Source organism: Tamandua tetradactyla, chromosome X, assembly GCF_023851605.1.
Source record: "Tamandua tetradactyla isolate mTamTet1 chromosome X, mTamTet1.pri, whole genome shotgun sequence".
In the NCBI taxonomy this organism is placed as follows: domain Eukaryota; kingdom Metazoa; phylum Chordata; class Mammalia; order Pilosa; family Myrmecophagidae; genus Tamandua; species Tamandua tetradactyla.
In genome coordinates this window covers 6,629,052-6,643,822 of record NC_135353.1, presented here as the reverse complement: position 1 = coordinate 6,643,822, position 14,771 = coordinate 6,629,052, and the positions used below count along the sequence as shown (strand labels likewise).

Here is a 14,771-nt window from a genome sequence, read left to right as displayed (position 1 = left end):
TTGCTCAAGAAATGTCAACGTGACTTCCCAGCTTCTCCGTCAGGTGGGAAGTCACGTGGCTCGCATCTGCTGGTCCCTTGCTCCTGGGCTCTGTTGTTTTCAGTCTCTGTTCCTGTGGGGGTTCCTCACTTTGCTTCTCCAGGGCTGACTTTCATCTCCTGGCTTCCCTTGGCTCTCTCCAGGTTCTGGCTTGCTTAATATCTCATGGTGTTCTAGTTTGCTAGCTGCCAGAATGCAACACACCAGAGACGGATTGGCTTTTAATAAAAGGGGATTTATTTTGTTAGTTCTTCAGAGGAAAGGCAGCTAACTTTCCACTGACGTTCTTTCTTACGTGGGAAGGCACAGGATGGTCTCTGCTGGCCTTCTCTCCAGGCCCCTGGGTTCCAACCACTTTCCCCGGAGTGATTTCTTTCTGCATCTCCAAAGGCCTGGGCTGAGCTGCGAGTCCTGAGATGAGGAATGCCGAGCTGCTTAGGCTGTGCTATGTTGTGGTCTCTCATTTAAGCATCAGCCAATTAAGTCAAACATCCTTCATTGCAGCAGGCATGCCTCCTAGCCAACTGCACATGTAAATCAGCAACAGATGAGGTTCACATACCATTCGCTCATGTCCATAGCAACAAAACTAGGTACACTCACCTGGCCAAGTTGACAACTGAATCTAACTACCACACATGGTCATGTCCTCTAGGCTCCAAGCATCTCCAAACAGCTGTGTCTCTGTTCCCTGAATGTTGCCATCTATATCACTCTGCTCTGAAGTTTCTGTCAGCTGTCATTTTTGACTCTGTCCAAAATGTTTCCTCTTTTAAAGGATTTACTTGATTAGTAAACTAATCAAGACCCACCTGGAATGGGTGGAGTTACATCTCCATCTAATCAAAAGACCACACCCACAATTGGGCGTCGCATCTCCGTGGAGATAGTCTAATGGAAAGTTTCCAACCTACAGTATTGAATCTGGATTAAAGAAATGGCTGCTCGCCAAAGATTAGATCAAGATTGAAACATGGCTTTTCCAAAAAAAATGTTTATTTGGTGCAAAATTTATATTTCGACTAATGCATTTCCTAATATAACTTATGTGGACAGCTTAATTGAACACCATAAGTACATGGAACCTTGAGTAGGGCATGAGATTTTGTATGTTTGTCCCGAGTGATGCCCTGATAAATCCCAGAAGGATTTGAACAGGGAATAAAAAAGTATTTGCAAAGTCCCCTTGGGGGAATGGTGAGAAAGGGGGAAAATTCAACTTCCCCAAGTGGAGAATTCTTAATATTCTCACAAGCAGTGGGGACAACCAAAGCTATAGGCTGAGCCCCCAGTCTTGAGGTTTGCTCGTATGAAACTTAACCCCACAAAGGATAGGTCAAGTCTACTTAAATTAAGCCTAAGAGTCACCCCCAAGAGAACCTCTTTTGTTGCTCAGATGTGGCCCCTCTCCCTCAGCCAACATGAGAAGCAAACTCACCACCTTCCCTGTCTACATGGGACATGACTCCCAGGGGTGTGGACCTCCCTGGCAATGTGGGACAGAAATCCTAGAATGAGCTGGGACTCAGCACCAAGGGATTGAGAAAACCTTCTCAACCAAAAGGGGGAAGAGCGAAATGAGACAAAATAAAGTGTCAATGGCTAAGAGATTCCAAACAGAGTCCAGAGGTTATCCTGGAGGTTATTCTTACACATTAAATAGATATCACCTTTTTAGTTAAGGTGTAACAGAGAGGCTGAAGGGAACTGCCTGAAAATGTAGAGCTGTGTTCCAGTAGCCATGTTTCTTGAAGATGGTTGTATATAACTTTCACAATGTGACTGTGTGGTTGTGAAAACCTTGTGTCTGATGCTCCTTTTATCTACCTTATGAACAGACAAGTAGAACATATGGATTAAAAATAAATAAATAATAGGGGAACAAATATTAAAATAAATTTAGTAGATTGAAATGCTAGTGATCAATGAAAGGGAGGGGTAAGGGGTATGGTATGTATGAATTTTTTTCTGTTTTCTGTTTATTTCTTCTTCTGAATTGATGCAAATGTTCTAAGAAATGATCATGATGATGAATATACAACTATGTGATGGAAAAAAAAAGAATGTTCATATTGTATGTTGATTGGTTTTATTAATAAAAATAAAAACCATGGCTTTTCTGGGGCACATAATATTTTCAAACCAGCACCCCCAGGGCATTCTTCAGCGTTTTCAGGAATGCTGGGGGGGGGGGCTCGGCATACTGTGGCAATTTGCAATATCTGGCTGAAGCTTGCCTAAGAGTAACCTCCAGAAGGACCTCTCAGCTCCTATTTGAAATCTCTTAGCCACTGAAACTTTATTTTATTTTCCCCCTTTATGTCATGGAGGCATTCTCAATCCCATGATGCCAGGGCCAGGCTCATCCCTTGGAGTCATGTCTCACACTGCCAGGGAGACTTACACCCCTGGGAATCAACGTCTCATAACCCTTAACCTCTCCTTCATATTCCCCTTCTATTGTCTCTTTGTGCTGCAAAATTGGTGATTTCTTCAGCTCTCCCTTCCAGCTAATTCTCTCTTCAGCTGGGTCCAATCAGCTAAATAAAATACACACTGAGATCACTCTTTTTTTTTAAATTTATGATACATAACCACATACAGACACAAACGTTCTTACCATATGATCATTCCGTTCTTGTTACATAATCAATAACTCACAATATCATCACATAATTGTGTATTCATCATCATGATCATTTCTTAGAACATTTGCATCAATTCATAAAAAGAAATAAAAAGAAAACAGAAAAAAATTCATACATTCCATACCCCTTACCCCTCCCTTTCATTGATCACTAGCATTTCAATCTACTAAATTTATTTTAACATTTGTTCCCCCTATTGTTTATTTATTTTTAATCCATATGTTTTACTCATCTGTCCATAAGGTAGATAAAAGAAGCATCAGACACAAGGTTTTCACATTCACAGAGTCTCATTGTGAAAGCTATATCATTATACCATCACCTTCAAGAAACATGGCTCCTGGAACACAGCTCTACATTTTCAGGCAGTTCCCTCCAGCCTCTCCATTACATCTTGAATACCAAGGTGATATCTACTTAATGCATAAGAGTAACCACCAGGATAACCTCTCAACTCTGGAATCTCTCAGCCATTGACACTTTGTCTCCTTTCACTCTTTCCCCTTTTGGTCGAGAAGGTTTTGAGATTGCTCTTTTTAAAAATTTTTCAACAATTGTATTTTTCATTTCTTTACATTTCATTTGGTTATTTTCCAAATCTACTTCAAGGGGGGGCAACAGATGGAAGTGCAAATTATTATAGTCACATTGGACAGCAATTTGGCATTATGACCCGACCCTCCCGTTTCTGGATATATACATATATAATCAAACTGTGCATGGGACATGTACAAGAATGTTCTTGGCAGTGTTGTTTGTGATACTGGAAACAATTTAATGGCTGTCCACAGGAGCATGTTTAAACTGAGGTGTGTTCATAGAATGGAAAACTATAGAGTAGTTAAAATGAAGGTGTTGAGTCGAATCATATGAAATTGCTCATTTTTGACTGTTTTCATCAGCAAATATTGCAGTTTCATATGGGTCAACCTCGTACTAGAGGTACCTCTATGAACATGGAGAAATCTTTGAACGTATTGTTGAGAGAAAAAAGCATCAAACTGCAAAAGCATCTACATCGTACAATATCATCTATGTGAAGTTTTAAAAACTGCAAAACAATACTGACCTAATGCTTACAGAGAAAAGCAGGTAGTAAAAATACAAGAACATGGAAAAAGGGACATTGTCACAGGATATAAAATGAGAGTTCTCTTTGAAACTGTAGTTGATACTTCAAATGGATATAAAATAGATACCTGAAAAGGGGGCCCTAGGTGCAAACCGGCCCACAATCTGTCATTACCTATATTTAATGACAAGTGTTTCTTTCGCAAAGTATTTAATTTTTTTCCTCCCGGTAATTTTTAAGCTTTTTGTTTTGAAATAACCATTTACTCACATGGCTACAACCCTGGTCATTTTTCAGTCTTGTTGCTGGCTCATTTATGTGATCCCATCTCTTCTTTCCGCCAACATTTCTATAACAGTGCTGTCTCATTTTCTGTCTGGTCATGTCAATGTCAGAAGTCCCCACGGGTTTCAGCCTCTTGTTTCTGCCGACTCCTGAGAGCAATTTGTTTTCTTATGTGTTTGGTGATCTTCACGAGGCCTGTTTTGGTTGAATAATCTACAGAAAAACTGGCGGCCCAACGTGAGGATGCTTTTCTCTAGAGAAGATTTGCTTCCATTTCTGCCAGGAGCCAAGGGACACCACCAAACTGGACCTGCTTCTGTACCCCCACGCCCCCACCCAGGGCCCCCAGCTTAACACAGGTGTCCCACTTCCCACCTTGCGGGTCTCCTGATCACAGCTCCACTGCTCCCGGCAGTTTGCTGGGCCCCTTGGAGACTGTCCCTAGCCCCTCACGCGCAGATCTGACAGCTTCTTAGCACTCAGGGCTCTTGCAAGTACCTTGCTACTTCGGGTTTTGAAGTTTATCAGCCTCACTATGCCTCATCTGCAAAATGAGGATATTAAGAGGTGGTTGTGGAGAGAGAAACATCCAAAGAGGGCAAAGAGAGCAAAGCCAGAAGCAAGCCAGACACACGGAAGCTGAAAGCAACAGAAGTCAGAGAGAGGGACCAGCAGATGCCTGCTGTGTGCCTTCCCAGTTGATGAGAGGAAGCCTGGATACTAGGAGCCCATCTTCAGAGAAGAGAGCTTGGAAAGCAAGGATTCTAGATGCCATAGTTACAGGATGGAAGATTTATGGTTTCCTGAATCAGTTTAAGAGAAGAGCCTCCTGAGAGGGATGCATGACCCACGACAGATCATGTGACATGTCAAACCAATCTGACTCTATCTCTTCCCTGTTCATGGGAGTTTATCTGATGTTATCACTACCTGGGGAGACTTTTCCTCTTTTCTTCACATGGTCAAAGTCTATTCATCTTCAAGATGCATCTCCAGCGGCACTTGCTTTGTGAAACCTCCCTGCATCCTTGCCAGACTTCCGAGTCCCCTTCTCTGGAACACCAGTTATGTTTAAGACCAGACAATTCTACTATGTAGCCATGGGATAAGAATCAGTGCTCTTAAAGGCCTGATGAAGATGATAAATGAAGGGAAGGCAGAGTCCTTCAGCATCAGATCTTGTTATAGAAGGAGCAAAAGCAGGAGGCCGAAGAGGAGAAGGTATGGTAGAACCCTATCAAGGACATCTGATAGGATAAGGAAAAATGAAAGGCAAGGAGTGTTTCCTCTATTTTTCTTCCTCTATTATGATTTTGATGCTTCTGCAAAAGATCCTGGAAGTTACAGGGTGCTGGAGCAGCAAAGACGACAGACAATATTTCTGAAGGGAAAGGGGAAATGAATAGTTCCATGTCTAGGCAAGATATGAAGCATTACAAAAAGGAAACAGATTTGAAAGAATTTGTATCTGGGTGAAAGTTTGCTTAATTAAGGATTGGGTGTTGAGTAACTTGAACTAGTAATTTGGAATTTCATAAAACTTAGAATTGACTTGGGGATAATTGCAAAGGGAAATGGCACATTATGGCCAAGATACTATAGTGATACTGCCAGGTAAAGTAAAAATGAAAGGTGTATTTGTTCTTATGGCAGAGACATTTACTCCTCACTGAATATCCATGTGCTCTCATTTCCCGGACCGTTTGCATTAGCTGGCACATGAGCAAATTTGGCTGTTAACTGTGAGTGCAAAGGGCCAGTGCATCTCTGGGCTGATGCATTGAAGATGTGACATGAGATCCTCTGGCTTTCTGTTTCACTGCAAGGTGTTGAGATAATGGAGCCTTCATTTGTCTAGATACTTGAGTGATTTTGTGGGGCAGAGCTCTCCTCTCCTGTCCAACCAATGTGGACATAGCCTGAACAAGAAATAACCGTTGTTGTCTCAAGCCATTGAGATTAAGAAGTTAACTTGTTAATGCAGAAAATTCAGCATATCCTGAAGAACCCAGTTCTGTTTTGGTGTACTAGAAGAAAAGATCATGATAGAAGAAGACACGTAGGACCTGATGAGATGGGATTGAATTTTACAGCTTCTCAAATAAGATCTTGGCAAGAATCAAATAATTTTAGAACTGGAGTACAGCTGTTAAAAGAAATTATACTGAAAGGAGACTGAACTCTCACCTGGCCTTTTCACACCCACTCTGATCCTCTTACGAAGAGGTAAGAGGGTAGTAAAAGTCTATTATGTAATAATTAACGTGTGTGCTACAAACACAAGTATTTGTAAAATTCTTGGAACAATTACTAAATATATTCATTATGTGCCTACTGTGTGTGGATCAACGAAGTTGGTACTATGGGAAGAGGTAAAAAGTATGTATGTGTGGTTTTCTATCCAGCTTTTCCTTTTAACATATCAACTTCTGTATCAGTAAATATTTTTGAAAACATAAAAAAAGTTATGAATCCAAATATGATTCTTAAGCTTGACTGTTTTTCGCTTCAGGAAGGCAGAACTGACACCTACAAATGGGCTTAGGATGAGAGCGGGATGTAACTGGGAAGACATTGAATTTGTGAGTTTTAAAGTCAGATTTTTAACATTTAAAGGACGCAAACACTAAGTGGAAATGGCACATGTAACGAAAGGCTGGAGGTCAGAATAAACAAATTTTGGGACTCTGCAAGTCAGGACTTGGTACCTGCAAAATTCACATAAAGAAATATTTGAGAAGCTCACATTTTGGAACAAAATTGGTCACTAAGTTTCCAAGATGGAAAAAATACATGTATTACTTTATCAATTTAACACATGCTCAATAGTAAGGAAAATATACACTATCTCCAATTCAATATGCGAGAGTAGAATTCATGTGTCAAAACAGTGCCTTCCCAGCAGAAGTTATGATGGAACTGTGAATTACTTTATATATTTTCTCCTTTTTGGTTTGTAATTTTTTTCAGCTCTGAATATAATTTTTAAAATTAAATAATTTGCAGCATAGTTGATTTTTTTCCTCTCAAACATCATAAAGCACTAGAAAACATTGCTTTAATCCTCTCCTCAAAACGTGACTATGAGATGATAACATGTTAATGCAGGGTTTCTAAATTAATCCTTTTTCCCTGCTGATGGCCACAAAATAAAAGACCTCAATTCCTAAAAAAAAAAACAAAAAAAAAACCACAGATAAAAAAACGGTGGTTGTGGGGACTCCCGAAGATAAGTGAAGTCTCCAGCGCTGGGTACATGGGGAGAGCTGGATGCGAGTCTCTCTAAGTGACCGGCCTTTGCTGTCCAGCAGGTCACCTCCCATCCCCAGCCTTACAGAGAGGCCAGAGGGAAAATGGCACAACAAAGACTCTTTATTGATCAAAAAAACACATGAAACCCAGGTCCCCAGGGACTTGAGTGGGAGGGGGAGGCAGAAAGGATGGAGCAGCAGGTGGGACCTGGCCTGGAGGCAAGGGGCCTGGTGTCAGGCCCTTCCTGCAGGCTCCTGGCCAAGGGCTGCCCTTTCTGCCTGCAGCCCCAGGCCAGGTCCTGCCCGAGGCTCGTGGGAGCTCAGGTGCAGGAGGAAGACTCGGCTCCTGGCCATCCCTGAGGAGGTGTGAGCAGCCCCCAGATTGGCAAGGGTAGCCAGGAGGCCCCCTTCCCTGTGGCTCCAGCTGGGCCACCTGCTCACCTGCCCAACTGCTTGCTCACCTTCCTTCTCCCCCCAAGGCCGCCCTGGTGAGAACATCAGAAGGAAAGGAGGAAGGAGACCCCTGCCTAAGCTACTTCTTCCCTTCTTGGTAAAGTGGGAGGAGCAGCAGAGGCTCTTCCTCTAACTGAGGAATAAGGAAGGACCGGAAGGCTCACCATCTAGGAGAGACTCATGAGAGTTGACAGAACTGGCCGAAAACCATATCGGAGCTAAAAAGCATCAGTCCAGCCCTGGGCCCAGCTCTGAGTGGGGCAGGAATCCCTAAGGCAGCACCGACAGCCCTGTGGGCGTGGGTCTGGGTGGGGGACAGCTGCCTCTTTCCCACCTATCTGCTGGGCTGAAAGTGGTGGTGGAGCTGCTCGGCCTGGGTCTTCAGGCGCTGGAATTCCTCCTGAATGAAGTCGGTCAGGGCCTTGCGCATTTCCACCTGAGGGGAGAGGACAGGCTGACTGGGGCCTAGGAGGCCGGGTGAGCCTCAACTTCCCCCAGGGCCAAAGGCTGGGGCCAGGGAAGCAGGGAGGAGACTCACCACGGGTGTGTTGTCTGCCCGGAGCCGCTCAAGCACAGGCCGGACGCTGAAGGGCTTCCCAACCAGCACAGTGATTCTCTGCAGGGAAGATAGGCTACTGGCAGATGACAGGACAGGGTTGAGGGGGCTGCAGCCCACCCTCCAACCCAGGGGGCCCGAAGCCACAGATCTGTCCCTAATGGGCCGCTGTCCCATCTTTAACATGAGATGGTCAGGTCCAGGGGTGTCTGAGGGCCACCACGGTACTGGGGCCTGGGCTCTGGGCCAGGCCTGACCTGACCTGAGAGTTCACCATCCCTCCCCTCCCCAGCCCGTGGCCTAAGTTCCTTTGTGAACATTCTAACAGCCCCCAGTGTCAGGAAGTCCCTCTCTGTGTTCAGCTCGGTTCCCTGGTGCTGCAGCTTTGAGCTCAGCTCCGTGGGCATCTGGCCTGTGATGCTGAGAGCGAAACCTGGGGATGGCAGACAGGGAGGCGGGCCACCCCCACCCACCCACCTGTCCAAAGCGGGGGAAGTAGGGCTGGCTGTTGGGAAGCACGTCATTCATTCCTGCAGCACAGGTGGGGAGAAGGCCATAAGGCAGGTGTGGGTACCTCACTCCCCCTCCCCTGCCCCAGCTGAAACACCCCCAGACACAACCTAGGCAAGCCCCTCTCCTTGCCCCCAACCGCCCCCCTCCCCTGGTCTCCAGGCAGCGGCCCCCACCCACAGTGAAAGGCTTACCCACATGCCACAGCGGAAGAATGATGGGGTTGAGATGACACTCTGCTATCAGGCGCCCGATTCCTGCCCCAAGGATGGACAGAAATGTGGGCAAAAGCTGAGCCAAGCCACGGCCTGGTGCCACCCTGCCCTCCTGCCACTTAAAACCACTCCCCTGGGCCAGCCCACTCCACCAGGCAAGTTCTGCTCGCAGTGTCTGTCCCCTTCCTCCTGCTACCAGCACACCCATCTGCCAAAGACCACACCTGCCAGGCCACCAGATACCGACCACCCAGCTGGCTCAGCCCCTTACCCCACTTGAAGCGCAGGAACTCGGAGCTCATGTTCACTTTCCCTGTGGAGAGACGGGGGACAGAGGAGGGGTTTGGGGGTGCTGCAGCACAGGAGGGAGAGCCCGTCCCACTCACACTCGGGAGGCGGGGGTGGGGGTCAGACCCCGCCCTTCGCCACTGACCTTCTGGGAAAATGTGCACCCAGTCCCCGTGGTTGAGCTTCTCCAAAATGAAGTCCATTCCCTTCTGATAGACGCCGTCTCCTGGCCGAGAAAATGCCTTTCCCCATCAGCCCCCATTCTCATGCCATCTGGAGCTCCCCACCCGCTGGGAACGAAGCAGCAGCTCACGCCCGCACTTCTTCATCCCCTCCCAAGCCCGGCCACCCTGAGACTTTGCTGGCCAGGCGATGACTTTCTCTTCTGTCCTCCCTGGTCCCCTGGCCACACCTTGGGCCACAATGTCCTCCGCTCAGCAATCTTCTCTAGACGCCTCTTAAGCGGCTGCCAGGTGCACCACTGGGATTCTGAATTCGGAAATTCCTCTACCTACCTACGACCCCGACCCCTTCCTTGTACCTCTGGGTCCAGCTCCATCCAGCTGTAGTATCATATCACCCTTGCAGCCTTTTAGCACCCACAGATGCATGCTGGGCAGGCATCCTAGGTGTACCCAGATGATCTTGGCCTTCCCTCCCCAGAAGGGAATGCTGGCCGCCTCTCAGCTGTCCTCTTCATCTTCTCGTTCTCCTTCATGTTCCCCCTAAAACCCTGCCCCTCATCAAGCCCAGGTCAAGCCCACCACAAGCTGCTCCTAGCCAGGAGGATGCTGCTGGAGCCACCCAAGCATTAACTGGGATCTGAGACCCCAGGCCCTCCCTGCAGTGAGTCCTTGGCAGGCCAGCCCACCCCACTTCCGGACCGGCTCTTTCCTCTCATCCCAACACCCCGGGGCCGTGCCGGTGAAAATCAATGGGCATTTTCCCACTTGGTCTCTTGGGAAATGGAGGAGATTCAAATGAACACACAGTACCACTGAGAGCTTGGGAAAAATTCAAAATTGCTAGATGGGAAAAAAACGGCATCGACTTGAACCCAGTCCTAGCCATATTTGCTTGAGAGGCTCTGAGGCCAGGACGCTGACTCGGAGAGAAGGAAATGCAAGCCCAGACAGAAGTGGCCCAGCAGCCTGCAGCACTGATACAGATGTGAACAGGAGCCAGGCCATAAAGCCGCGGCAAGAGGCAAACAGACGGACAGAGCCACCGAGACCACCTCCGGTCAGTGCAATAAGAAAAGGACTTTCGGCTTCCTCTCTGCAAGGCCAGTTCTTGGGAAGGTGCTGCTTTGGGACCCAGCCTCAACCCACTCGAACGGGAACCTGACCTAGTGGCTCGCTTAGTCTACCGCCACCCCAGGTACTGGGCTTGGCGAGCAGTCACAGACTGCCCAGGGCATGGGAAGCACAGCCTTTTTCTGCCTTGAGACTGCAAATCGCAGGGGAAAAGAACAAGGAGAGGAATCACAGAGTTACATGGTAGAGGGCTGTCTCCATAGGTACGGCTTCCTTCTCAACTAAACTCCAGTGAGGCTGATGCGTCCTAGCCACAGAGCTTGCAATGGCAATTTTAAAATAATAACACACTTGGGGAGCAATGTTTCTATGTAACTTTTAGCTTTTACCTTCACTATTTCTACTCAGTTGCCCAGCTTCTGTATTACTTCACATTCTAAACCCGGGTCTATGCCTGGGAGGAAAGGGAACACAGAAATGCCAAATCAAAAATGCTTTGCTTCAATCACACGTTACTTTGTCTCTGCTGCATGTCAAATCTGCCAACATGTTGGATCAAACTTGCCCCTGCTCACTTCCTCTCACTGAATGCTTGGGCTTAAGTTTTTGTTTTCTGATTTTAATTGTACAAGAAAACCTAAAGTCAGATAGATCAAAAAGAAGAAATATGAAGGACACTGCAGGCTTTTGCCTGAGGTTGCAGAGTGGAGGAACTGAGACTGGCGGGGACGGACGAGCCAGTGAGCGCTGTCCTCATAGCTCAGAGCAGCCAAGATGTCGTGGTCTCTGCTTATTGCTTTAGAGAAATGTAAGCATCCTCCAAAAGAAGCAAAAAGAGAAATCATTCCAGGCAGGTACATCTGGGGATTTGGGAGAAGAAGCCATAGCTCTTCATTGAAAACCAACTCATTATTTGTGATGATTTTATTGGCTGATGGCATGTTTTATTTTAACAAATAGAAATAATAAATTCTCCCTTGGCCCTCTAATATGCTTTGGTTACTTCCTCCTCTCTTCCTCTTCATACCAGAGACCTGGAAAAATGGCTGCCCCCACTCTCTCCCATCCCCCTGCCATGGTCTCCAGCTCTCTTGGCTTTCCTGGGGTCACCAGCAGCTTCTGGGGTGCCCCAGGCCCCTGGTTTTCTTCTTTCCTCTCTAGCCACTTCTTCCTGATTCCTTTGAGGGCTCCTCTCCCTCTCCCTCTCTCTTCTCTGCCTTCTGGATCATGCCTCTATGTTTGTGGCTTCATTTGTGGTTGAGTCCCCAATATCTTTCTCTATTCCAGTTCATTCTTTTGAGTTCCAAACCTGCACAGCCCACTCCTGCCTAGAATTCTCCCTGCCCATGTAGCACAGATACAGCCCGTTTAAAATTAAGCTCATCCTATCCCACCTCCCAACCCTCACACCTGCTTCCCTCCCCTCCCCCACTGCAAATGGCACCACCATCCAATTCTTCCAGGGGCTCCAGCCAAAAAACCTAGTGCTACCTTTGATTTTGTCTCTCCCCCCCCCCTCCCCCCCATGTCCAACCCACGGAGTCCTGTGGACTCAGCTTCCAGGGCATGTCCCAAAGCAGGCCCCTTCTGCTGCTCCCCAGTCACCACCCGAGGCCCAGCCATAATTATCTTTGTGCCACAATTTCTGCGATGGCCCCTAACTGGCTTCCCTGCCTCCAGCCAGATCAAGCTGCATTCCCGCCAGAACACAACTGTAAACCTGGCACCCCCCTGATGAGAGCGCAAAGTCCAAAATTCTTAACATGACATTCAGAACCTTCAACACCTTCCAGCTTTCTCTCTTACCTCTGCAGTGCCTGGCACGCACTTACTATGTGTAGAATGCCTTTTTCTTCATTCCCCACCTGGAAAAATTCTACATCCCCCTGGATTTGAATCCTGGCTTTGCCACCTTTGCCACCTCAGAGTCCTATTTCTTTGCCTATAAACATGGGGATCATGCTGGACCCTCCCTCCCATGATTCTTGAAAATTATCAGACCCCTCACCCCACAAGCCCATTTATTTTCCCAGAAGTGAAACTGTCTGGCTTTCGGCACACATGCCACTGCAGCCACAGCACCGATCATGTGGCCTGGCCGTCAGTGAGTTTCTTAGCAACCTCTCCCAGAGAAGGGGTATAGTCTAATGCCCGAGCTTCATGTATGCACAATCCAAGGTCAGCAAGCAGAGAACCGAGGGTGTGCCAAAAGACCATTCCTCCTCCAGCAACTCCTGCAAGCTCTGCTGCCCCTGGATGGGGCAGGACCCCACATGCTTATGGTACAGCAGCCCCTGGCCTCCTCTGCTTCCAGACTGCTTGTCTCCTGTGCGGCCCAAGGAGGTTTGGAGACGCATCCCCAGCAGCGTGTCCCTTTCCCCGCTGGCCTACCACCCCTCCTGGGGAGGGCAGCTCACCTCGGCACACAGGCACACATTTGCCCAAGCTGAAGAAGCGTGAGTGCAGCTCCTTGGTGAAGCAGATGTCTGCGGCTGCGGGGGTCCTGGAGGCGGGCACAGATGCAGTCATCCCTACTTGCCTGACCCTCTCCCCCCATCCTCCCCTCCAACATGACACCCGATGGCAGCGAGGGGCCCCCGCCTCCTCACCAACGCATCAATTTCAAGTTCCAGATGTGGCGGAGTTTCAGGATCCCTGGAGAAGAAAAGGCTTGGTGTCCCCACTTACCTTGTCACCAGGGAGCCCCCTTTCTGTCACCTTGTGTCAAGGAGTGAGGGACAAGGACAGTCGTACCACCAGTTCCCTACAGCCCAAAGCAGCATCTTCCAGGCACTCAAGTTGGACCCCGACTTCTCCCTAACTTATATCTCCTTAATCACCAAGTCTGAACTTCCTACCTCCCAAATATATCTTGGCAATATCCATTCTTCTACGGCTCTCCCTCCACTGCCACTGCCACGGCCCTGGGCCAGGCTACTGGACAGCTCCAAAGCCTCCTTTCTGGCCTCCGGGGATCCACCTGCGCATCCTACAGGCCATTCTCCACATAGCAACCAGCGTGAGCCCTAAAAGGCTCCAACCTGAGAAGGTGATTGCCAGCACCTCTAAGATAGGCTCAGGGCCTCCATTAAGCAGTGAAGGCCCTGCCCACTGCCCCCCACCCCAGCCTGGGGTGTTACCGGAGCCAAATGATTCCCTGTGCAGTCAGCTGAGGGGTAACTTCTGCGTGACACAATCGGACTCCCAAACAGGGTTGACTAATGAACACAAAACTAGCCAGGGACAAACCTGGGACTAGGACACATGTTCTCGGCATAACCCAGAACTTCCTCAGTGGAATACTCCACAGTCCCCGGATTTGCGCCCCAAACCCCGTGGGCCCTTCCACAATTCAGAAAACTGACATGATCACAGCAAAGAGGCTGTGAGACCTTGCCATGTGGCCACATCCTCACTTACTCTTCCCTTCCTGATTTCTGAGGCCCTTTCCAAACCAGGCTTCCAGAGGTTCCTGAAGGGGCCACACATCAAACTTTCACCCCAGGGTGGGATAGGGGTAGGGGGTGGGGGAAGGCCACCCCCAACACACAACAGGAGTGGCAGGGCAGGGCCAGAAGCTCCGCCCACTTTGGTCTGCCCCTGTCCCGGCTCCTGCTCCGCCTCCTGGGTCCAGGTACCCCAAAGATGAGGGTCATCCATGCAGGACTGGTGGTTGGAGACGGTGATGAGGGGGGTGGCCGGGCCCCGGTTCTCGATGAGCTCGTACAACACTTCCTTGTTGTGGACGGTGAGGTGGTTCATGTACTCTGGAGGGGGACAGAGGCGGGGGTGGGGGGCAATGTGGGTGGGGCTGCCCCCAGGCCACCCCAACCCCAGGCCCAAGTGCTGCCGCGGCGCGGGGGGCGGGGGGGCACTCACTGGTCCAGAAGCAGCTGTAGGTGCCCACAAGGCCCATGACGACGCTGCTGGCGAGGGTCCAGGTGAGCGGCGGCACCGAGGGGAACGGCCATTTCACCTGGAGGGGCATCGCGCCCCCGGCCTCAGTCCGCGGCCGCGGGAGAAAGCGGGTCGCCCGGCGCGTCACGACGCGGGGCCCGGGGAGCCTGGTGGGGCCACGCAGAGCCGGGCCCCAGCGCGCCCTCTCGCCATCGAGAGCCTCCAGCCGCCTGAGGAACCCGGGCCGCCGTGGGAGCCGCCGTGGGAGCCGCCGCCGGCGCGCCCCGCCGGAAGGCGAGCC

At 49.0% G+C, this 14,771-nt stretch overlaps 1 protein-coding gene across 2 annotated transcripts; it reads right to left on the bottom strand.

Annotated features, from left to right (window-relative positions):
- Window positions 1–7,394: 7,394 nt before the first annotated feature.
- On the bottom strand, window positions 7,395–14,720 carry TAFAZZIN (tafazzin, phospholipid-lysophospholipid transacylase). 2 transcript variants are annotated; one of them, XM_077146190.1, is made up of 10 exons: window positions 14,453–14,720; window positions 14,212–14,340; window positions 13,183–13,228; window positions 12,991–13,076; window positions 9,463–9,543; window positions 9,301–9,342; window positions 9,009–9,050; window positions 8,782–8,834; window positions 8,287–8,364; window positions 7,395–8,184 (listed from the first exon to the last, which is right to left on the bottom strand). In XM_077146190.1, exons 1-10 carry the CDS (start codon window positions 14,559–14,561, stop codon window positions 8,083–8,085), a joined length of 768 nt encoding a protein of 255 aa, XP_077002305.1. In that variant the 5' UTR covers window positions 14,562–14,720; the 3' UTR covers window positions 7,395–8,082. The 2 variants fall into 2 exon arrangements, with proteins under 2 accessions (XP_077002305.1, XP_077002303.1); XM_077146188.1 differs by having other exon boundaries at window positions 9,009–9,071; window positions 14,453–14,715.
- Window positions 14,721–14,771: the final 51 nt, after the last annotated feature.

Bases quoted from the DNA above. Each gene is read 5' to 3' on its own strand.
- TAFAZZIN (XM_077146188.1), bottom strand. From the start codon at position 14,561: ATGCCCCTCCAGGTGAAATGGCCGTTCCCCTCGGTGCCGCCGCTCACC. The intron at 9,343-9,462 runs GTCAGTGGCGAA...GTCTCTCCACAG, and splicing joins GGTGCACATTTTCCCAGAAG to GGAAAGTGAACATGAGCTCC. The intron at 8,365-8,781 runs GTGGGTGGGTGG...TCTTCCCTGCAG, and splicing joins ACTTCCCCCGCTTTGGACAG to AGAATCACTGTGCTGGTTGG.